Source organism: Carcharhinus amblyrhynchos, chromosome 4, assembly GCF_965287045.1.
Source record: "Carcharhinus amblyrhynchos chromosome 4, sCarAmb.v2.hapA, whole genome shotgun sequence".
NCBI classification, from domain to species: Eukaryota; Metazoa; Chordata; class Chondrichthyes; order Carcharhiniformes; family Carcharhinidae; genus Carcharhinus; species Carcharhinus amblyrhynchos.
This window is the reverse complement of record NC_137327.1, coordinates 12,008,252-12,033,402: the sequence shown is the minus strand read 5'-3', so window position 1 is coordinate 12,033,402 and position 25,151 is coordinate 12,008,252. Positions and strand designations below refer to the sequence as shown.

Here is a 25,151-nt window from a genome sequence, read left to right as displayed (position 1 = left end):
ATGATTTCAAGAAGAAATTTGATGTAGCCCTTGGGACTAAAGGGATATGCGGCAGGGAAGAGGAGAAATCAGGATACTGAATTCATATAAATCAACCATGATCAAAATGAAATGGCAAAGCAGGCCCTTCTACTTTCCATACATTTTCTTTTTGAAGTGTAGTCACTGTAACATAGGTAATGTGGAAGGTAATTTGCACATAGCAAGCTCCCACAGTTAATAAAGAAACAGATTATCATTATGGTGTTGAGTAAGGGATATATATTGGCCAGGTCAGTTCTACAGTTAACAGTTTGAAAATGTAGTTACGTTTCTAAAAACATGTGCTCAGCCATAGAACTGCATTTCCAAAGCTATTCCAGATAAAGGAATTACGCTATTTTTCTAATTGTTTAAAGCATTGTTGGAAAATTTTTTCAGGTGTCTCAATTCCAGTGACCATGGGTAACATGTACACAAAATATGATTTTTTAAAAACATTTTAGGAATCTGAGGTTGTCTTTGTAACCAAATTCAATTAGTGGTACTCAAAACTACATGGCAAACCATCCAACACAGTAAATTAGGTCTACGGCAACAAAAGTAATTCAGATGTGCTGCTTATGTTGGAGAAGGAGCTGATCTTTATTGTGTAACTTTGCATAATTTTGACCAGCATCCTAATGCTTTACACAAAACATCCACTGATATTATACACTGGGAAAATAAATTAACGCACAAGATTCCAGCTTACTGGAGTACAACAAAATAAATCTCATGTTATAGCATCGGCTTAAAGAAATGCTCACTCACATGACAAAAAATATTTCAACACAAAAGAAAAACACACTTTTGGCACAATAGTTCACATGCATTGGTATGATATTCGAGACATTTACAAAATAAAACAGGATTCTCAATTTATCATGTACTGCCAAAGGAGAAATGTTACCACAGAAGTGCGTGCAAGTACACTTTGTCTAGAGCAGAAGGAGCAGTGTTTGTCAAACGCACCTTAGTCACACAAACCCTTTTTTGTTTTGCACACATGCAGCTGAAATTCATGAACTGCAGAGTTTCATGTTTAGGTGTGTCAAATTTATGAAGCAGAATAAAAAAAAACACAATACAACTCAAAACAGGAATTTTAATGAAATGTCAGTAATCAAAAACTAATTCAATCTGTGTGACAGTTTCTTTGTGCTAATTCTGTTCCTGCCCCTCCAAAGGGCACCAACTCCCACACCACAAACGTCAGCAGACTTGACCAGATGGTTGCCCGTCCATCCATAGGAGAGCTTAGATATTTAGTGTTTGAATAATCCAAGCCAGATCCTGCCTTCACCAAGCAGCAATCAGCAGCGTGGACAGTGGCTGATTTCTCTACCCTCCCAGACCACGAGTACCAAAACTAGTGGTGCCAAATTCAGACTGCAAACCAAACCTGGGCCAGGTGGGCAAAAGTACCATGTGACATATCACAAAAAACACTGAAGGACACCAAAACTCAAATTTGTTGAAAGAAAATTCTCAGTAACATAGCTCACCTACCAACCAAAAATGAAAGCCACAATGCCATTTATTTCATCTCAAAAAGATTGTGGACTTTGGCAATTGTCAGCCAAACAACTGCCCTCCTTAAGCCAATAATCCTTTTACATCCCATACAAGGCTATGGAAGAACACTTAACGAGTGTATGTATACACAGTAAAAGAGAAAAATTGAACTGTATGCTGAAATTGTGTCCCACAAAAAAATGCTGCCATCGACTTGTCTGGTATACAGTTCAGTTCTGTTAAGAGAATGGTGCAAAACATGAAGTACGTCAGCATTAAGAATAAGGAGCACAAGCTGTACCAGGCAAATGAACTCATTTCCTTCATTCATCAAGCCTCACTTGGAAGCAACCCATTTTAGAAAAGAGTGCACAAGGTGCATTAGTGAGGAAAGAGCAAGTTAGTTATTCATAGTGCTTAGATAAAAATATGCAGGATACTCCTCAGTTATATAGAAGTCCTGAAAGTCTACAGTTCAGTAATTAATCCAAATAGACACTGCGCCAAAATGCCTGTTAATGCTATGGTGTTTGCTGCAGCTGTCAACAAAGGCCAATCAATGAGCAAAAGGTTTCTTTTGACTGTGCCAAGCTCTACTCATAGCTTGAAAATAAAGGGATTTAATTCAGTGCTAATGTTTTCAATGAAGTGAGAACAAAATGCTAACACAGCTGCACTATTTGCCACACTAGGATTTCAGTAAATCATTGGTGACAATGATCAATTGAATTGGGAGGGGGGAGGGGGAAAAAAAAACGCCAAGCAGTCTGTGCAGGGACAACATTTTAAACTTTATCACACAAGCACGAAGTACAATGCAAAAAGAAACCTATCATGAAACCTGCGTACTGGAGCATTAGAAAGGTATTGACTGGAGTAGTATTTTACCTGAAGCAAATTGGTACCAATGTTAAGTAGGCTTAGTTACAGCAGTAGAACTATGTTAAAGAATATCTGGGGAGTTAATTCTAGAAGTCACAGATGTTGGAGCTTGCCATTTACTTTGAAATCAAACTACTGGTGAAAACAAATTATGCATCAATTCAGCATAGAGACAGACATTTTACTGAAAATACTGCAGCACATCAAATGCGTAGTGAATCTTGAAACACAAATACATAGTCCAAAACTATGAGAGACATGTGCTGGTGTACTTGTCAGTCATGTATGGGAACAGCTGATTTTTTGGACTTTAAAAAATATATAAACAGCAATATAACCGCTAACACACAGACTTATACTTAGCACTGAAAAGCAGCAGTGTAGCACTAATACAGGCAATGCCAGTAAGTGTGCAGTCCAGTTTTTGGTCTGAACAAGTAGGTGCCACATTTGTGCAATAAATGGAATACACGACCACCAGATAGAGCTCTCGAGAGCTAGCAAAATACAGGAAACAATCAGAATAATACAAGTCAGGACTTTGTGCAATAGAGAGTTGCTACATCATCACATCTCATGAATTAAAGAGTTAAAGAAGCTTCAGAAGTTAGGCTAGTACTCCAATTTGAGCCATGCACTTTTAAACAGAGTGTAATCTGAAACACTGCCTTGGGTGGTTTACCAATTCTTCCAACTGGGAAGACAAATGCCCAAGTCATTAGCATTGGCCCCTTGAAAGGGCTTTTTACGTCTCATTCCCAAAGGCTGCACCAGACAGATGGAAGTTAAAGCTCAAATGACTAAATTTGGCCTTAGAGGAAGATTTACTTTTCCACTCCGGCAAGTTATTTTATAGTTTCCGAACACATCTGAAGACAGGAATTATGTTTGTGGTTTGCAAGTTAATTTTGATCACTGCTTACAAAAACAGAAGCTTGAAACCTCTTACATTTCAAATGGGACAAACAGAACCAGGTCTGTGCAGGCAGCATTTACACTTACAAATGGGCTTTGACATTATGAGGCCTGGTAATTTGCAAAATTCTTTGCAACTTCCCTCACTTGGTGGGACCAACTCATCGTTTTCCCAGTTTGTGATATACATTAAGTCCTATGGAACATGAAAAAAATTGGCAATTGTTTTTTTAGAATCACCAATTCAGGAAACCTACTCAGAGCAGTTCCTTGCAATTCAGTAGTTTATCTCTCAATATGGGTATGGAGGCTGGCTCTCAGACACAGGCTTTTGGTTATACTCGAACTCCATCAACTTACCAGCAGGCCTAAAAAAACAAACAGGAGATTCTAAACAAGCGCAACCACCGGGAGTTTGGAATCTACAACGTAGAAGCTGAGGAATACGAAGATTACAATTAAACATTGTTCCTGAGATTCAGGCAAAAAGGTTCTGCCACTAGATGTAGCAAACAAAAAAATTCTCTTTTTCTCCTGGAGGACTCACTTAGGCTTATCTTCCAAAAATGATTCGGTGATGTAGCAAGGACACAACTGCATGTACTAATTGCATAAGGTTTGGGTGGGACCCCATCAGATTCACTGAAATACTCTTGACATTGGCTGCAAGCCTGGATCCGAGACTGCAAGTTTCCAACAAACATGATCTACATTTCTCCAAACAGCTATCTTGGTACTTGGATGAGAGTAACGCGGATAGAATGAAGGTCTTACTGGGTATGTTATAAGCTGGTCAAAAGAAAAATCACAACCAACAGGTATACAAGGCCAATTTCAAGGCTGAGCCTGCAATAACGCAGAAGTACCTAGAAGAAATAAATCACGAAGAATGAAGCATGGGTGATCAAAAATATCAGCATCATTTTGTCCCAGATACTCATTTTTTGACTAATTACAGCCTGCTTTAGCTGAGTTGAGTCAATGGCACCATAAAAGGTCAGGCCCTCGGAGCTGAGAATTCATTGCTCTTGAAACTTATGGGGGCGTCCACATAACAGTTCAACAACATTCCTGATTGCTTCATGTGAGCCACTGCATTGATCGAGTGGACTAGATAGTGCGCATGGTCAGGCGAAATAGTGAAACAGTACTGAAACATCCAGCCCTCAACCAAGAAAAAAAAAATTCAGATTAGTTTGACAAAATGTGTTTTACAGAAATACTTCAAACTTTTAACCAATGAAGGGGCCACGACTTGTTCATGTGCAAATTCAGCAATGAGAGCACAAGAGCCAAGAATGATCACTTCAGGAAGTTTACCTGTTCATGCCTTAGATCAGGAAAGCTTTGGTCAGGTTAAGTAACTATAATCCAATTTATGCCACAAACAACCTTCAGCAGGAACTGCATGAAGCAACAGGTTTGTTGGAACACCAATGGACATTCACTTCTCTTCAATGATAGCTCTCAGCATCATATTAAAAATATTTAGCTCCACGATCTGTAAACATTAAGCCGAGTAGCTGAATCTCACACACACTAGTATGGTCCCAATTTCAATCTGCAGTTTCTGTTCTCAGCTTTCAGACAATTATGGAGTACTACTATTAACCTCAGTGTCACTAGGTTAAGTAGACAGCAATCGTCAGTGCCTGTGCCCAACATATCTAGATTTAGGCTAGGCTGTGATTAGGGTTGCTACTCCTCCAGATTTATCCTGCAGTTATCTATAGTCACAAGAACATTAAAAACTTGAATGCTTCCATTGTAACAATATTGGTGTTAGTTAAAAAGTTCTGTTAGACTGGATGGGATATTTGGAAGAAGTTGTAATGAAATATCAGGAATATGTCTGATCAGAGTTAATAACCCTAGCATGATGCTGCTTTTTACAGAAGAGCCTGTCTACCCAATATAGCTATATATGAACAAGTACCCTTGGACAAAGTACCAGAAAATCTCTGGTGTCTATCCAACTCTAACCCATAAAGAAACCAGCAGCTTCCAAGGGAAGAGGGATACAGGGAGGAAAGAAAATAAAATCATGATATATTAACGTGAATTGGTGGACAATCAAGGTTTTTAACCACCTTGCTTTTAAAATGTGGCTCTGCAATCATTCTATAGAATAAGCAACACTAGCAGTGTATCTGAGGGAGGTGTCAGTTGGAAAGCAAACTGGATGGGGGAGATGGGACACAGGGCAGTCATTCTCAGTACAACATTAGTAGAAGCCTAAACAAATCAAGCTTGGTTGCTTTTTCATCAAAAGTATGCAGATACCCAAAAGGAAGCCAGCCAATGGGAATACCCTGTAGGAGAGGGCAAGATGGAGGAGAAAGCGGAAAGCTTCTCTGGAGCATCAACAGCAGCATAGAGCAGTTGGGCCAAATGGCCTGTTTCTGTGCTCTCAATTCTATAACCCCAGTAACTAGTTGAGTTTACATCTGATTGCATTGCCATTTTCATCCCACTAAAATTTACTTCCACCCCCACTATGTTGACTGCCAAAGGAGGTAAACAGCATCACTTTACATTAAATTTTGTCACTTTCCATAATATAGTAATACTGAAATCAATTGCTCTTTTCAGTCCGTGCACATCAGTCGCTGCTTTTGCCAGAATTTCGAAATAAGGAAAAGATCTCATCACATGTTTGTGTCTCAACCGAGCTGAAGTGAGATTCCATTGTGTTCCATGCCATATCAGCCAGGAGAAAGTCATCCATTACCGTCTGTGTTTCATTGCTCGTGAAGAATAGACTGCCCAGGTTTTCAAAGGAGCTGCTGGTTGTCTGCGTTTCAGCGCAGTTCAATCGGACATGGCTCTCTGGGGCATTACTGAAATTATTTCTGCAACACATGTCATCAGTCTGGGTTTTGGTGCCAGAAGACTCTGCACTGAGGGAGAAGCTGGACTGTTTCAAAATACTGTCTAGAGGTAGATGTGGACTGCTGTCCATTAAGAAGTTGAAGTCCGTTTGCGTCTGCGTATCAAACATTTCTAGGCCTAAATAATTGGACTGTCCCCTGCCATTGTATGCATGAACAGGGTGGTCGGAAAACAAGAAATCTGTCTGAGTCTCAATATCCAGTGATTCTAAGGCAGACTCTGTTTGCAAAGCACCAAATTCATTTTCCTCTGTCTGTGTTTGTATGTTGCTTGCAGATAAAAACTCTTCAATATCAAAGTCAATACCCGCATTCTGTGTCTGACTGCTTGTCATACTCTCACCAGAGGCATTGATGGCATCAGATAAAAGACCACGGTTCTCTAATGAATGACTAGCTATGCTTTCAGACAGGATATTTTCCAAGTCATTAAACAGGTTAATTGTCTGAGTTTGATTGTCAGTCATCAGGTTCTGTTGAAGTAAAGTAGATTGAATGTGAAAATCAACAGCTGACTTAGAGTTCTGCAAAAGATCGTCATGTCTTTGGTCCATGTCCATGGCATCCAGGGCAAAAGTAGTTTGAGTCTGTCTACAAACACTGTAGGAGGAAACTAAAGAATGGTCAAAAATGTCTTCGTGATTATTTGCATTAATTAGTGCCTGAACTGTAGAACTTTTATCCTGGGCAGAATTTACCAAACTAGTTTGCGTTTTCCTAGAAATGCCACACAATGGAAAACAAGACTGGCCAAAGGAATCTGTCTGTGCACTTATGGACGTAGTGATTTTGGCATCAGGTTCGAATGTTTGCGTCTGAACACTTACAGGTAGCAACACTTGAGCACTGAAACTAAGATCAGTCTGCGCACAAGCTGACACAGTGTTTTCTGTAGAGCAGCACATAGTTAGAGATTCTGGTGCTGTGTTCTGTGCAAGGTATGATATGTCAGTCTGAACATTCATAGAGTTAAATTTATTCTTTTGGCCCAGGTCCCCAAGCGATGATAATCCTTGATTGTTGGCAAAACCCGAATCCATGTTGACTTGCACTGCAGTGCTGACTGGCTCAACCATCATGACGTTAGCCACTTTGGAGATAGGCAGAGAGCCTTTAAAGTTCAACCCTTTCGTTTCCATAGTTGATGCCAGAGTTCCCACTGATGTGGGCAAAATATGCATTGTGCTCAGAATAGATCCTGGATTGTCAACTGCAACAACAATAGACTTTACAGAATTATCCATGGAAGTGCCTGAAGATAAAAGAACTGGTAGGTGTGTGAAGTGCATAACAGGAAGTTTAACAAGTGCAACCTTGGGCTTTGGTAATAACAATTTCTGAATGTGTTTTGCAGGAGCTGGAGTTTGATTAATGCCTTTATCTCCGCAGGGGTTTTTGATACAGGTTCTCTTGTTCATTTCTGTTGGATCTTGGACCATCTGGACTTCCTGCTTCTCTTCTGTTACCTGGCTCAAGTGATTCTGATTTAACCACTCACTTTTCCTCTTCTTCCGTGGTGGATCCCTAAATAGCAGATAGGCAAATTAGATCATTAGAACCTCAATCAGAGAAATATGAAGTAGTTCACTGCTCTTGTAAAACGCTTTATTTTTAATATTAATAAAATATTTTGATATTAAAAATAATCAAAATATTTTATTAAAAATAAAAAATCAACTGAATGATTGAAAAATAATCTGCACCATGTGCAGAATTAAAATAAATTCCCATTTTGATTAAACTTACACTGCAATTTAATCCTAAAGTTTATTTACTAGTGTCACAAGTAGGCTTACATTAACGCTGCAATGAAGTTGCTGTGAAAATCCCCTAGTCAGTACACTCCGGCACCTGTTCAGGTACACCGAGAGAAAGTTTGCATGGCCAATGCACCTAACCAGCACACCTTTTGGACTGAGGGGGGAAACCGAACGCCCGGAGGAAACCCACACAGACGTGGGGAGAACATAGAGACAGTGACTCAAGCCTAAGAATTGAACCTAGGTCCTAGGCGCTGTGAGGTAGCAGTGCTAACCACTGTGCCACCATGTAATCTAACATCCAAAATTCAAAAAACAATACAATAATGTCACCTCTAACAAGCGGATGAGAAACAGTGATCTAAAATGGGCTGGATTGTGCTGTCAGGAAAAGACCATAACGTGACTAAGATCCATATTCAGACTCGATCAAAATACTGGAGTTAAACTGGAGACTGGCTTAATGCCAAAGCTCAGCCTTGTATTTTAAAACTTGGGAGTCTGTAAAAAATAACTAAGATTGCTGTTCTGATACCAGCCATACCATGGCACCAACCATGCCATTTCTCAAACAAAGTAGAAACAAATAAAACTAGTGAGCAGAAACCAGTGAACAATTGAGTGCCACAATGAAATTGTAGCATTAGTGTCAAGCATTTTGCTTGTTATTTCTTTCCATGGTGCCATTGAAAGGGTACTTACTCCTGAGTCTTCAATCTCGAGTTAAATGCAAGGAATTATCTACAGTTGGGAAAAACTGCTGCCCCAAGTGTTACTGCCTCCCAGTGAAGTGGCTGGCTTTCATTCAATGTCTGGCCACAAGTATGTGGCTGAAACTAGGTTTACGGCAGCTCTGGGTAAACCATATGCATGAGTCTATGTGCATCTTACAATCCTTGAATGTGCCCACTAATTTCAAATGGTCACTTAAGTTTAACTTAGCCCTGCCTCATTGCTTCATAAAATTTCTACAGTACAGAAGGAGGCCATTCAGCCCATCGAGTTTGCACCAACTCTTCGACACAGCATCCCATCCAGGCCCTTTCCCCAGAACCCCCTGTATTTACCCTGCTAATCCCCCTAACCTACATTTCTTTGGATACTAAGGGCCATGGTCAATCCACCTGATCTGCATGTCTTCGGACTGTGGCAGGAAGCCCACACAGACACGGGGAGAATGTGCAAACTCCGCACAGACAGTGACCCAAGCTGGGAATTGAACCCAGGTCTCCGGCACTGTGAGGCAGCAGTGCTAACCATAGTTTATGAACACCGACAACAGTCAAAAATGTGGGTGCACTGGCTCAACTAACAGTTGCAGCAAATGAAGGCAATCAGCATCATATTACTGCCTGCACGACAGAAGGTTTACATATAAAACAGAAATGATATACAGACATCATCAGCTACTATTTGTCAAAATTTCAAGGCAGGGTGAAGTATATTCCAAGACAATGGAAATCAAGCAGGCCAGATGCAGCTTTAGCAGTTATTGATTCATTCAGCAAGTCATGGAGCCAGTACAGCAGAGGAGGATACCATTTGGCCCATCCAATTGAATCAGTTCTATTCCCTTGCTCTATCCAATTTGAATATAGGTTTATTTCCCTGAAATGCCCATCCAATTTCCTTTTGACATCATTGTCTCCACCCACATCATCTTCATGGGCAGCAGGTTCCAGGTCACTGCATATACCTCACATACTCCCTGCATCTGAAGGAATAAAAACAATTCAGTATTGATGGATTTCTTCACTATATAATAGTCCCTTGCTGCTCAGTCAGTTTAAAATGTCAATAACAGTAGCAAAGTAGTTCTTTCAAGTCTCACTATTTGGCTATACTATACATAAATAAAAGGCATCTCCCAAACAAAAAAATCTAAATCACAACAGTGAGGATTGCCATGTCAGTAATGGAAAAACTGAACATTCAGATTTCTTGGTTGCTGAACAGACCATGCACATTGTTAGAAATCAAGAAATTTACAGCATAACTGACAGAAAGAGTTGAAGTTTGGGATGTCACATAATAGGTGTAGGAAGTAGCTGTCCAATCATATGCAATCTTTTTAGATTTCTTCTGCGACGACATTCAAGCTGCTTTGTACCAGGAAGGCAAACTTCCATTACTAACATCTTCATTGGAAGCAGACAATACTGAGGTTCAGGGTAATCTGAGTCACATTCGCTAACATCTATTTAAAATATTCAGCATAGTTATTAGTATTTTCCATCAATTTTGAATCTCTAACAACTTTGCTTAGATTAGATTTACTTTGTTGATTATTACAACTGGGGCAGCACAGTGGCACAATGGTTAAGCACTGCTGCTGCATAGCAACAGGGACCCGGGTTTAATTCCTGGCGTGGGTGACTGTGTGGAGTCTGCACATTCTCCCTATGTCTATGTGCGTTTCCTCCGGTTTCCTCCCACAGTCCAAAGATGTGCAGGTTAGGTGGTTTGACCTGTTAAATTGTCCCTTTGTGTCAGGGGAACTAGCTAGGGCAAACGCATGGGGTTATGGGGATAGGGGCTGGGTAGGATTATGGTCAGTGCAGACTCAATGGCCTCCTTCTACACTGTAGAATTCTATGTTATCAAGGGTGAATCTGTGGCGCAGTCTCCTGAAAACAGCTGCCAGTAAATAGTTCCGATGGAAAATGGTTTTGAAGTTTTGATTTCTTCTGAAATTTTCTCACTCTGCTAATGAGTAAGCAGCTGCCCAAGGCAGGTAAACAGGTTTCCAGATGTGGAAATTTTTGCATGACAGTTTTCTTGAAATTAGTTTCCCTGAAGCCAACTGCGTTCTCAAGACTGTTCTATTTTCATGATCCATCACATCACACATTTTATGGAAAAGAGCTTTTGCAACTTAATAAACGGAATTATTAATTTCTTAATCCACAGGTGCCTAACGTGGGTACCAAAATTGTATTTTAATACGGAAATTGATCGTTTAATTTGGAAATATTATTCAAGGTCATGGACTCAATCTGCTCCACAAGTTCTTCACTCACCTCTTACATTAAGTAACAAAGCTGGTTTGAAGGCCTGGTGAAATAGAAACGTTCAATCCTAATTGGTAGCAGCATTTCATTTACACATTAATTCACTTTGCAAATGTAGCAGGGAAGCGAAGAGTAGCAGTGAGTGCAGGTCAAAGGGGCTGTGTGTACGCACACGTGCATGCTAGGGGGAGCAGGGGGGAAAACACTGAGGTCTGAAACAGCAAGAGAAATGGGTTTGAATTTTTAAATGGCTGAAAGCTTAGAACTATTATTGAGTGGTCTTGCTTATTAATAGGTTGTCTTATTTTACATATGGGATCTTGCTATGTATGCAGTATCACCTGATTTGTACATAGCCTCTCATCTTTGTGTTCAGAAGGATTCGCTTTTTTTGTAATGGATGTCTAGCTTTATGCATAGAGAAAACTGCAACATTTTGCATTAGTGGATTCAACATTCTTTCTTTGGACAACCCAGCCTATTTTTTGTTGGGGGAATGGGGTGGGGGGAAACCACAGAGACAGAGACACACACAGAGATTCCCAAATATCTATGTGGTAGGGAATATTGTGAAAGCAAGTTCTTGGCATGTACAGACAGACTTGAGGCACGGCTCACCTACATGTAGTCCACTGGTCAATAAAGGCAAAATACTGCAGATGCTGGAATTTGAAACAAAAAACTGAAAATGCTGGAAAATCTCAGCAGGTCTGACAGCATCTGTGGAGGGTCAGCCTGGCTTGAAATATTGGCTCTGTTCTCTCTCTACAGCTGCTGTCAGACCTGCTGAGATTTTCCAGCATTTTCTGTTTAGCATAGTCAGGTGGTGTGTAGCAACTGGGATGCTCAGAAAGTGAATGCATTAAATGAGCCTCAAGGATAACAATGTAACAAAATAAATGCCAGACAAGGCTCAGTATTTTGTTTATAGACAACTGAAAAATGATTAATATGTACATTAAAAAAAAGGCTGCAGTAATGTGTCCTGATGCACGATAAAGCAGAACTGATGACTTGTCACACTAGAAACTTTGTAAAGAAACACTTCAGCTTGCCTGGAGGGTGTTTAGCAGATCATTTACTCACCGATGCTCAGCAGGGATTTCATGTCCAGTTCTGTAAATGTGAGACAGCAGTGCTGGCCTGCTGGCATAAGGGCACCCACAAGTGCACTGAAAGATTCTTCCACAATCCTCAGCGTGTCGTTTTAAGTCCCATTCTGTGCCATACGAGTTATTACATTTGTCACACTTGTATTTCTTTTCAGCATGAATTTTCATAAAGTGCTTGAGAAAAAGAAAAGGACAAAGAGCAACTTAAAGCCTACAGCTCAAATGAATGGATAGCCTTTAGTGCAGAAAACCCTCATCAGGACCTTTGCTATATCCAGACTTGACTGTTCTAATGCTCCCCTGGCATTTCCTCTATCAACTTGGAGTTCATCCAAACCTCTGCTGCCATATCTTAACTTGCACCAAGTTGTTTCATTCAGCCATCATACCTGCGCACGCTGATCTACAATGGCTACAGCAACTCCATTTTAAAATTCTCATCTGTGGTTCTTAGTCCCTCCATAGCCACCGTACTCCCCATCTTACATAACCTCCTCCAATTCTCCAGGATCTCTCAACTCTTCAATTGTAGCCTCTTGTACATTCCCCATTTTAATCACAGCATCATTGGTGACTGCTCTCAGTTGTCTAGACCATGAACTCTGAAATGCCATCTCAAACTGCTACACTATTTGCTCTCTTCTTAAAATATTCCTCAAAAACACTTTAAACAAATTTTTTAAGTATCTGATCTAATACATCCTTGTGGCTTGGTCCAAAATTTTATTTAATACCATTCTTCTGAAGTGCCTTGGTATGCTTTACTATGTTAGCAGTGGTATTTGTATGCAAATTGTATACGAATATACTGACAAACATCAGATCCACTCAGGCAAGTTGAGCGTTAGTTCCAAGACTTCAGATGGTTGATGATCTAGCTTTTGGGAATTTATTTTCACATCACAAGTTTCTCATGTCCCTCCACCCCCAGTCCATAATAGTAACAACAGTCAATGAGCAATCAAAAGATGGTTAAACATTAATGAACTGAAAGTCTTTAAAGCTTTGGCCTGAAGTTGAAAATCTAATATTTTTTGATCTCCAGACTAATATTATTCAGCAGTCCCAAGTTCACCGTAAGCCCAAGAGTGAATTTCCCAAAACAATGTACAACACTGCCTTGTTCTTTATGTTATAGTTCAGGTCAGAAACTCCAGAGTGTTTTATGGAGCCCGCCTGGGTCATAAGTTTTGTATTTTGAATTTGGCTCAGATAAGCGTGTTATGTTCCACTTCAGGTATGATTCAAATGACCCAAGAGATAGTTTTTATCAAAGTTTATTTAAGAGTATAGTTAACAAAAACAAACACTATAAATGTATAACCCTTAACAAATACATTTAACGTGCTCCAATCAAACCAATCCCATAGACAAAAATCCCTTAGAGTTAACACAGCAAAGGCTAATGCTCACATGATACTGGACTTGAGACCTTTAGGTGAAGTCTGCAGTTCTCTGGATAGACTCAGAACAGTTTGAAGTCAGAACAGCTTCCCAAAGCACCAGGGACCCTAGGCAAGCCACCAACAGCAGATGCCACACACACACACCACCCGCCGCCGCCCCCCCTCCGCCTCCAAGGCAAGATCGTACTTTCAGATGACCAGCAGAATACATTAATGAAAAAGAACACTTCTTAAAGGTACACTAACATCACACAACACCCACCCGGAGCATAAAATTACAATACAAGATTCCAGGATCAGTGATCTGCACTGTTACAATGCGAAAGTGATTACGTGGCTGAAAACATCTCATGAAATTTTATTCACCATAAGTTTAAAGGTGAGAAGAAAACACCAAATGCTCAGAGCCTCACATATACCTCCCATGTGGAAGCTAACCTGATTCACGAACCCATTCACATGGGGAAACCCATTGAAACTGCAACTAAGGCCACAAATAATCTCTGGCCGGTGAAACAATCTTCTGAAGTGTAGTCACTATGGCAACGTAGGAAGGACACAGAAAAGCAAACAATTTGCATCCAGCTCCCAAATTCAGCAACGTGACAGTGACCAGATTACATTTTATTTGTTTGAGGCATAAACATTGGCATGGAAAGAACACCATCTATAATGACCTAACTGCATTAAAAGCAACTGCCTGTCTACAAATTCAACCCAGACACTATGAATCATGTGTTAATTGCACAATATGCTATGTGAACAAGTGGGATTGCAGGTTAGTGGGCTTACCTGCTTAACAAGAGCAAACTGGGAAAATGGTCTGTTCGGTCCTCTTGGACAACCTTCAATGGGGCAGCAATAAAGTTTCTGAACAGAAGACTTCAGATCTTTCCTAACAGTTGGATTAATGCTGCAGTCCTGCAATTAAAAAATGTCAATAAATAAAATGCAACTACTGACTGAAATCTCTCTCCATACATTTTGAGTCAGGGCCACAGGCCACTGTAACACAAGCCACATTGTTGCTCTTCTGCGCAGGCAAAGGAAGATTTCTCTCAATACTGGGCATATGAAAGAAGAGCCATTGGTGGAACGAATGTATTGCACAATGAAGCATGTAAAATATCACTGTCCCTGGATCAGAATGCAAACTGTGTTTTAACTTCAATCTATTTAAAGCATGTATTTGATTCACACATTGAACTGTTTCACATTATTGCACACAATTATTAAAACGTGATTGTCCCCTGGGAAATTCTAATCACCACAAATAGATCCTCTCTTATGTTAGGCTCAGGATCCATCTAGTCTTACAGCAGCCAACAGACAAATTCAACTTCATCCAACAGGACATTGTTAACTAATCCCAAAATCATGCATTTTCTACAGTAAGGCAAATATGCACCACAAACCTAAAGAAAACCAATCCCTTGGAGCCATACACATCCTGCATCCATAAGACACTCAAAACACTTGTACCCTGCTCATCTCAATATTTCCACAGAGCAAGATATAGGCCAGCAAATGAAAACTTTAAAATCAGATCATCACAACACACCATTACCCCATGCCCACCCCAACACCACCACCCGCCTTCCCTAGCCAGGAAGGCGCAGGTTGCTGGAAAATGAAAGCACATCACCATCCATTCCCACGTACAGCACAATTATTCAACTGAAGAATGATTCCCCTCTGCTCAAGTATATACCCTTTCATAACTTTCAATGATGGCATAATGGTAATACTACTGGAATAGTAATCCTGAGGCCCAGGTTAATCCTCTGGGGACAGAGGTTCAAATCCCACTAACTCATCAAATTAAAATTCATTTAACAAAATCTGGAACGGTGACCATGAAATGATCATTGGTGGTGAAGGAAATCCGTCATCCTTACCTGGTCTGGACTGCAAGTGACAGTAGCGACTTTTAACTGCCTTCTGAAATGGTCCAGCAAGCCACTCAACTTCGGGTGGACAACAAATGCTGGCCTTGGCTGCAATGCCCACATCCCGCAAAAAAAAAAATCAACTCTTGGAACCCATCACTTCACATCTTTATGTGAAGCCCACAATCATCTAACTCAAAAATTCCCAAATGTGGGCTGGTCAACAAATCAACTTTTGATTAATTCCATGTTTTAATTCACAATGTTTTATTTCATGAAATAAAATTAGACTTTTAATTTGAAAAAGGAAATATGATTTAAAAAAACAAAATAATGGCACAATTGCTCAATTTGAACTATAATTAGAGTCAAATCGCAGCAATTCTACCCATTTTTAATACTATAAAGAACTCGTTTAAGATGCCAACTTAAAAAAAAATTCCAACAGGCTGCTAAATTGAAGCATATATAACTCATACACATAGGGAAAGCCATTAAAGACTTCAACACACTTTTTTTATCATTGTTTAACTCAAGATTTTTCATGTTTGAGAAGATGTATTTCATTTATTTGAAACGCATTCAACAAAATAACACCAAGCTCTCAAAGCTAAAATATGCTCATGAGGAAATTTCCAGAAATGACTTGGAATATTTAAGAATGTAAGAGGTGCCAGTCATCTGTTGAATTACTATTGGCTGCACATTAGAAATCCTGGAATTGGTGAACATTCCCTTGAAGCTATCACAAAGTTTGAAGTAATATCCACTAAATTGGGTCAGAAATTGGAAAGAAACTCCTCTTGTAAAAAAAAACTAAGGCATTAACCTTCCTATCCAGTCAGTACGATCTTCCCTTGAGTCAGTTAAAATGGCAACATCTGAACTAGGAGCAGACGAAAACCATTTGACCCCTCAAGCCTGCTACACCATTCAATATCATAGCTGATCCGTTTGCATTAAGTCCACATTCCCATCGATCCCCAATAATCTGATTCCCTTGCCCAACATACCTACCATTACCTTAAAAACATTCATTGGCCCCACTTCTACCACCTTCTAAGACAAAGAGCATTCCAAAGTCACACATTCATTGGCAGCCTTCAGTCTCATAAGATAATAGCTTTGCTACGGTGATCAATTAACCAGGCTTGGTTCAGGAGCCTGACTTTGACAGAGAAAGGCAGTAGGCTGAAAGGTGCAGGACTGGCCTCTGTTTTCTCTGTGCCCTCTTCTGGGTCAGCTTAGATTTTTGTGTTTGCGCATCTCTTCTAAGGCCTTTCCAGTTAACCATGCCCATCAGTGACTGTCTCCCAATTGTCAGCATCAATGTCCATCATCTTCATACCACACCATCATATTTTGATTTAATGTATTGTCACATGTAGTAACATAGCAAAAAGTATTGTTTCTTGCGTGCTGTACAGACAAAACATACCATTCATAGAGAAGGAAACGATAGAGTGCAGTATATAGTTACAGTCATAGCTAGGGTATAAAGAAAGGTCAACTTAATGCAAGGTAGGCCCATTCAAATGTCTGACAGCAGCAGGGAAGAAGCTGTTCTCGAGTTGGTCAGTATGGTGACCTCAGACTTTATCTTTTTCTGAAGGAGGAATGTGGGAGAGAGAATGTCCAGGGTGTGTGGGGTCCTTAATTATGCTGGCTGTTTTGCCGAAGCAGTGGGAAGCGTAGGCAGTCATTGAATGGGAGGCTAGTTTGTGTAATGGATTGCGCTACATTCATGATCTTTTGTGGTTCCTTGCAGTCTTGGATACAGCAGGAGCCATACCAAGCTGTGATACAACCAGGAAGAATGCTTTCTATGATGCATCTGTAAAAGTTGGAGAGAAAGTCATAGTTGACATGCCAACTTTCCTTAGTCATCTGAGAAAGTAGAGGCATTGGTGGGCTCTACAATGTCAGCATGGGGGGGGGACCAGGAGTGGTTGTTGATCTGGACACCTAAAATCTTGAAGCTCTCGAAACTTTCTTCTACTTCGTCCCCATTGATGTAGACAGGGACATGTTCTCCTTTATGCTTCCCGAAATCGATGACAATCTCCTTTGTTTTGCTGACACTGAGGGAGAGATTATTGTTGCCGCACCAGTTCACCAGATTCTCTATCTCATTCCTGTACTGTCTCGTCATTGTTTGAAATCCGACCTACTTCGGTGGTGTCGTCACGATGTGAAATGATTGATCAATTTATATGCAAAATAATTACATAACTAATTCCTTTCCAATCAACTTGCCACTATTTTTGAAGCTGTATATAATTTCATTCGTGTTTTATCTTCCAATCGTTGCACAGCTGGTAGTGTGCTTCTTGCTGAGGTTTTACGTTCAAGTCTCACTCTAGGACTTGAGCACAGAAGATTGACCCTCCAGGGCAGTACTGAGGGAATGCTGCATTGTTGGAGGTGTTCTTATTTGGACGATATGAGGGCCCTTTCAGTCTGCTTGCAAGAGCCTAGGGCACAGCTGGGTGGCACAGTGATTAGCACCGCTGCCTCATAACACCAGGGACCTGGGTTCAATTCCCGGCTTAGGTCACTGTCCGTGTGGAATTTGCACATTTTACCCACATTGCGTTGGACTCCTCCGGGCATTCCGATTGCCTCCCACAGTCAAAACATGTGGAGGTTAGATGTGCTAACTTGCCCCTTAGTGCTTCAATGTATAGGTTAGGAAGATTTGTGGGGTAAATACATGCGGTTACAGGGATGGGCCTGGGTAAGATGCTCTGTCAGAGTCGGTGCAAATTCGATAGGTCGAATAGCCTCCTCCTGCACTGTAGGGGTTCTAAGAATTATGCAGCGCACACGCCTTCAGTTTTTCCTCAGCAACTCCACTTTAATCAGAAAATAACCGAGTCATGAGGATAAGGGAGATTCCAACTTCAAAACAGAAGCTACAACTCATATCACCGTTCCTTTATTCGGGTTGAGAAAAATCAGAAAGGTCATGTATCCCGCCACGAACAAAAGCGGTCTATCAGAAGTATTACTGCAGTCAGTTCAGAGTAGCACAAGCTTGAAGAAGCTGCTAATACTCTGTCTCAGATAAATAATGACTGACTTGGGTGAAATACCAGATGGTGCCAAGCATCCACAAAGCCTCATTTCCAGCACTGCAGGGGAGGGGACTCAGCAGACAAAAATAATGTGTATTAAATAGCCACATATTCTGCTCAAATATAGTAAGGAAATCTTCGTCCAATTTTAAGCTGTTTTTCAACTTCTCATTTTCTCAGGTCCAGTCCCATTGCTATGAGCAACGTTTCAGTAGTTCACACGAACAGTCACTTTTCAGCTTCAAACAGTGAGCACAGCAGCTCATTCCTTCGGCAGATCATCAGAGCCAATGCTAAACCAGTGCTCACCACGTATTCACACCCTTCAGTAGAGATCACTGAATATCTGAATACAGTTCTGTTGAAAAGTCATATCAACGAGAAATGTTAACTCTGTTTCTCTGTGCAGATGCTGCCAGATCGGCTGATTTCTTCCCCCGCCCCCCGCGCCCCCAAGAATTTCGGTTTTTAATACTGATGACATTGTTTCGGGACTGATCACTCCCCCCTCCCCGCCCCAGTCTACGTACACACTAACAAACTGGCACACTCTTACAACTGCCTCAGCACTGACTGGACACTGAACCTGGGATGCTGGTTTTATTTATCCATGTATGCAATGAAAAGTATTGCTTCTTGCAAGCTATACAAAGCACACTGCTCATAGAGTACATAGGGGACGAGGGGAGGATAGGGTGGAGAATAGAGTGTCGCAGTTACAGATCTTTCCAATCCTGTCTCCCTCAGATGGTTATCTAGTTTCTTCTGAAGTGCACTTTTAAGAATAAAGCTGCTACACAAAATTAAGAAACTTGATCATAACCGTGATAATAAACAAAATGCGAAACACAACAGGGAGACAGCAGCTTTCTGAGAAAAGGGTGCAGGAAAACCCAGGATCTGGAAATAAACAACTTGGGGGTGGAAGAAGAAGCGTAGTGGGAGATGTGGGCAGGACGGGGGGAGGGGGGGGGCGCTGGGGGAAGAAAGGAAAAGGGGGGCTATTGAGAGAAGACAGAGGGCAGGGCAGTGTACGGAGGGTTGCGGGGGTGGGGGTAGACAGTGGGCTGGGGGGGGGGGGTAGACAGTGGGGTAGATAACAGGGGGTTTTGAGCACCTACCTGCACCCTGTGCGATTTGACCAGGTGCATGCCGAGGGCCGGCCGGTTGGGCAGGATTTTGCCGCAGCCCTTCACCGTGCACAAGATATTGGTCCTCACCTCCCGGCTCAGCTCACTCACCGACGGCCTAATGATCTGGCAGCTCGGGGCTTGGCCGCTAACGGCGGCGGCGTCAGTGGCGGTTGGATGGGGCAGCGTGTGCGGCCTCTGGCCATTGTCCGGAGGCGGCCTCTCCCTCTCTCGCCCTCCCACTGCACACGCCGCCATCTTGCTGCTCCCACACAGGCGGCGCTGCCGCCGTCAATCGAACCCGGGACCCGCCCCCGGCCGGTCCTATTGGCTCAGCACCAGCACACGTCCCGCCCCTCAACCCAACGCCCTCCGCTATTGGCTAATTGTCACGTCAATCACACCTCTCTTATTGATCCGCCCCATCAGGTCCGCTTTGTCTCTGACCTTATGTAATAATGTCATCTTTAACCATTACTCTGAGATTGAACCCACTTTGGGTCAGAGATTTAAAAACATTGCTGATGTTAACTTAAATATCATCTATTCAAAAACAGATTTATATCTATGTATATTTGTAAATTCAATTTGGAAGAATCAATTGTTTCCCAAAGTTTATTATTCCAACCAAGCCTTGCTTCGAATTCATCACCCTTGCTCCAAATCCTTTTTTAAAAATATTCATTCATGGGACATGGGTGTCACTGGCTGGCCAGAATTTATTGCCCATCCCTAGTCACTCTTGAAACTAAGTGGCTTGCTAGGCCATTTCACCAAAGATCCATAGACACCACCTTCCAAGCCCATGACCTGTTCCATCTAGAAGGACAAGGGCAGCAGATACTTGGGAACACCACCACCCGCAAGTTACCTTCCATTCACCACCCTGACTTAGATCTATATTGCAGTTCCTTCACAGCTGCTGGGTCAAAATCCTGGAATTCCACAGTAGTTAGCACTGCTGCCTCACAGGGCCAGGTTTCGATTTGTGCTTGGACTACTGACTGTGCAGCGTTTGCACGTTCTCCCTGTATCTGCATGGGTTTCCTCCAGCTGCTCCAGTTTCCTCCCACAGTCCAAAAGACATGCTGGTTAAGTGCATTGGCCATGCTAAATTCTCCCTCAGTGTACCTGAACGGGCAGGGGAGTGTGGTGACTAGGGGATTTTCACAATAACTTCATTGCAGTGTTAATGTAAACTAATTTGTGACACAAATAAATACACACTTACAGCACGTGGACTGTAGTGTTTCAAGAAGGCAGCTCACTATCACTTTCACAAGAGTAACTACAGAGGGGCAATATATGCTGGCCGGCCAGCAACACCCACATCCCACAAATTTTCTTTTAAATTCAGACAGCAGTTGAGAGACAACCACACTGCTAATGGTTCTGGAGTCACATGCAGGCCAGACCAGGTAAGAATGGCAGATTTCCTTCCCGAAAGGACATTCGTGAACCAGATAGGTTTTTCCGACAATTGTCAATGGTTTTGTGATCATTATTAGATGAATTCCAGATTTTTTTTGAATTCAAATTCCACCATCTGCCACGGCAGGATGCAAACCCAGGTTCCCTGAGCATTAACTGGGTTTCTAGATTAATGGTTCAGCAATACCATTAGGTCATTGCCTCCCCTAAAATCTACTCACAAAACCCAACCCTTAAAGGATAGTGACTGCAGACATGCACAAAGACCCACAGAGACTACAGTTTTTAAAAGAATTTTCATCTATTCAGCACCTTTCAAAGCCTCAATGTCCCAAAGTGCTTTGAATCTAATGAAGCACTTTTAAAATGTCGTTATTACTGTGATTCAGGAAAATAGGGTCACCAATTTACATATAGCAAAGTTCCGCAATCAGCAAAGGGATAATCTACTTTCAGCTATGTTGGGTGAGAGAAATAAATGAGAATAATTTCCTCAAAATACTGACATGGGATCACTGATATCCTATTTGCTTTAATTTCTCAGCTAAGAGAGCTGGTGTTAGCCTAGATTTGGTGCTCAGGTCTCTGCATTGACACTTGAATCTACAACTCTGACTCAGAGGAGAATTTCATCACTGAGCCAACACTGACACCTGGTAGTTTATGCAAATTCATGTTCTGTGGACTTTTAAATGTTATTCCATTCCATTTACAGATGAGCTTAATGATGTTTAACCAGTTAAATATATATATATTTTAAAAGTGGATGAATCTGGACTGCCTGTCTAGAACTCCACTCCAATTAGAACTCCTTGAACACCCGAGGTGTTCAATGGTTCTATTACAAAGCACAAGCCTATCCCATCCCATGTTGAACCTCTGCTCTCACCCTACACAGGCACAAATAACACTGAAACGTGTATGTCCCAAATGTAAACACCTTAAAATATTTTAGAAAACAATTACATTTACAGAAAATTAAATAATTGAAGTGAAACAAATGAACACCAAATCTGGGTTAACGGAAAATCTGAATTGACATTTAGGAACTGGAAAATTTTAAAATTTAATATTGTTATTGCATCCTCCATTAAATCTGACTTTAATTTATGGTTTCTTTCAAACCTCATTTGTGAGAGATCTACTTATATTTAAGTTTTTTCATTTTAGACCATATGTTCAGAACTGACAGCTGATCCTCCCTCATTTTTGTAAAGCAATAAAATGTTAAGGTAATTTGAGGCAGAGCAGAACTGCCAACAGTACATGGAAACTGTTTATTGTTTCAAAAGAACGGGCATCCTGCCCAACATTCCCTCAGCCCCCATAAGACATCAACCAGTTCAGGGGCAGGCAGGTAGATGGTGGGAAGGCCACCTGCTGGATTTTATCAGGGGATCCCTACAGTGCAGAAGGAGGTCATTCAGCCCATCCAATGTGCACCAACCACAATCCCACCCAGGCCCTATTCCTGTAACTCCACATATTTAACCTGCTAACCCCCTGACATTAGGGTCAATTTAGCATTGCCAATCAACCTAACCCACACATCTTTGGACAGTGGGAGGAAACTGGAGCATCCGGAAGAAACCCATGTAGATACGGGGAGAACGTGCAGACTCCACGCAGACAGTGACCTGAGGCTGGAATTGAACCTGGGTCCCTGGTGCTGTGAGGTAGCAGTGCTAACGACTGTGACACTCCTGAGCATCCTCTGCCTTCACTCACCAGTGGGGAACACAAAATATCACTCAGTGATTCAGGAGACCCCAATTGATGTCAATAATATTTGTTTCCGATGCAAATAATAAAAAATAAATTTTTGAGTAAACAAAGATGTTTATTAACTGACACAATTCACTACAAAGCTACTGTTCCAAACTCTTTAGTTTGCATTTACAACTATTAAGTTATTTATAATTTTAAAAATTTGTTCTTTTACTCTCATTTCTTCCAAAACTCCATTTCTATTTTGTTACAATCCCAACTGATGTTAACACTGGACAAGTCAGATTCTAAAGTGAAACCTGGTTCAATAGACCCTAACACTTTTTTTGAGAAACTTTTGGAGGAGAGTTACTGAACAAATTTACAAGAAAAATGAAGTATATTTCACCAGGCACAAAGATCAGGAAAATCTCAATACAAACACAAGATGAAGGTATTCATTATTCCATCACCTCAGCAAAATCTTTACAGGCATATACAAATTTAGAAAGATAAAACCATTTACAATATCTATCTTATACTGATAATATCCAGGGGATGAGGTATGCGGATTAACAGGTGACTTGTGGTCACACACCACACTCCAAAGTTGTGATCAAAGCAGATACCATGGACACACCCAGATATTTGTCACATTGAGCCAACCGGTCTTACTGAAACTTTATCTTTCTCATGAGGTTTTAATCTCCACATTTGAAGAACTCACCTTGGGATTCTCTCCAAATGTCACTCCGATTCAGATAGCTGCAACAATGGGACACCCAATTCCTTTCTTCTGGATCTCCAAGTACACTGAAACTTCATCTTCAAAGCACAATTTCAGATCCTTGGCAGGACACCAGTGCTACAAAAGGTCTGCGGTAGAGTCCTCAATCATTGGCTGTCTCCTCAGATTTTCAGCACTTCCCTCAAACCTGTCTCTAAGTCTGCTCCTCACAACTCTCTTCCATTCTGAGCCTAATGATCTGTTTCCTTCTTTTAACATGACTACTGGGACGTCTTCCAGTTCCTTATCTTTGTCCCTGTTTGGGAATTTCTTTTAGAACTTTTGTCACCCTCCTGTGACTTGCTCCCTAGGACACTTTCAGTACAATGTTATCAGGTTACTTGACCACTTTTTCACACCATTTAACTTCTTTTACTCAGCACAGTGTGCAGGGTTGGTTTCCAGTCTAAAAAAGGTATATACCATGCATGTATAGCCATTTCCTGGTTGGGTATATGTGTTGGCCCAAGCTCACAGGGATTTGGAGTCCCAATGTCTAAAGTTAAATATTTGATTATCATCGCAATTTGAATTGATTCAAACTTCTGCACATTCTTCTGGAGAACACAAATCAGGATACTGTGAACAAAACAATTCCTTTGCAATGCTGAAGTGTGGAGTGGGAGCAGTGGCTGTGTAGCAGGGAGTGAAAAATGGAATCTAAAAGCAAGTTGTACAACATACCTGACTTTCTGAATCCAAATAGAAAACACTGGAGTATTTTATTGTCATTCGCATATTTTCTCAGAAAGTGGTTAAATGTCACAACTTTAAGATAGATTACGTGGAAAGTACAGCACAGAAGCAGGCCATTCAGCTGAACAGTCCCATGTTCCTACTCATGCTCCATACAAGCCTTTTCTCACCCCTCATTATCACATCCTATTAGCAGAACGTTCTATTCCTTTCTCCATCATGTACTTACCTAGCATTCCCTCAAATGCTGGTGGGTTTAACTATATCTGCAGCAGTTCATGAAGGCAGCTCACCATCATCTTCTCAGGGGCAACTAGGGATGGGCAAGCCAGTGATGACTAAATCCCATAAAATTTTTTAAAGAACACATCTGTGCTACCTGTCTCAACTACATTATGTAGAAGCAAGTACTTTATTCTAACCACTAGTTCTATCTTTGTCTTACACCAAAAACACAAATGATGCAGACTACATTGAAATGTCACCAAATTCCAGATACAAGAACATAGGAAATAGGAGTAGGAGTACGCTGTCTAGCTCCTCAAGCCTGCTCCGTCATTCAATAAGATCATGGCTGATCTGATAGTGGGTTCAGTTCCACTTACCCGCCTGCTCCCCATAACCATTAATTCCCTTATTGGTTAAAAATCTATCAGTGACTTAAACACATTTAACAAGGTAGCCTCTACTGTTTCATTGGGCAGAGAATTCCAAAGATTCACTACCCTCTGGAAGAAGTTCCTCCTCAACTCTGTGCTAAATTGACTCCCCCATATTTTGAGGCTATGCCCCCTAGTTCTTGTTTCCATTGTAAGTGGAAACAACCTTGCCGCTTCTACCCTGTGTAGCCCCTTCATTATCTTGTATGTCTCCAAAAGATCTCCCCTCAACCTTCTAAACTCCAATGAGTACAGGCCCAGT

At 41.2% G+C, this 25,151-nt stretch overlaps 1 protein-coding gene across 2 annotated transcripts; it reads right to left on the bottom strand.

The window, feature by feature from the left end:
• Positions 1-589: 589 nt before the first annotated feature.
• Positions 590-23,501, bottom strand: atmin (ATM interactor). Of its 2 annotated transcripts, none has more exons than XM_080186712.1 (4): positions 23,475-23,501; positions 14,306-14,434; positions 12,082-12,281; positions 590-7,748 (listed from the first exon to the last, which is right to left on the bottom strand). In XM_080186712.1, the coding sequence occupies exons 3-4, from the start codon at positions 12,273-12,275 to the stop codon at positions 5,936-5,938; spliced, it is 2,007 nt and encodes a 668-aa protein (XP_080042838.1). In that variant the 5' UTR covers positions 12,276-12,281; positions 14,306-14,434; positions 23,475-23,501; the 3' UTR covers positions 590-5,935. The 2 variants fall into 2 exon arrangements, with proteins under 2 accessions (XP_080042838.1, XP_080042837.1); XM_080186711.1 differs by lacking the exon at positions 23,475-23,501 and adding an exon at positions 19,601-19,866.
• Positions 23,502-25,151: the final 1,650 nt, after the last annotated feature.

Coding starts and splice junctions, on each gene's coding strand:
- atmin (XM_080186711.1), bottom strand. CDS start 19,630: ATGCACCTGGTCAAATCGCACAGGGTGCAG. Junction 14,435..19,600: donor TCAAATCGCACAGGGTGCAG/GTAGGTGCTCAA, acceptor TTTTAATTGCAG/GACTGCAGCATTAATCCAAC. Junction 12,282..14,305: donor AGTTTGCTCTTGTTAAGCAG/GTAAGCCCACTA, acceptor CTTTTTCTCAAG/CACTTTATGAAAATTCATGC.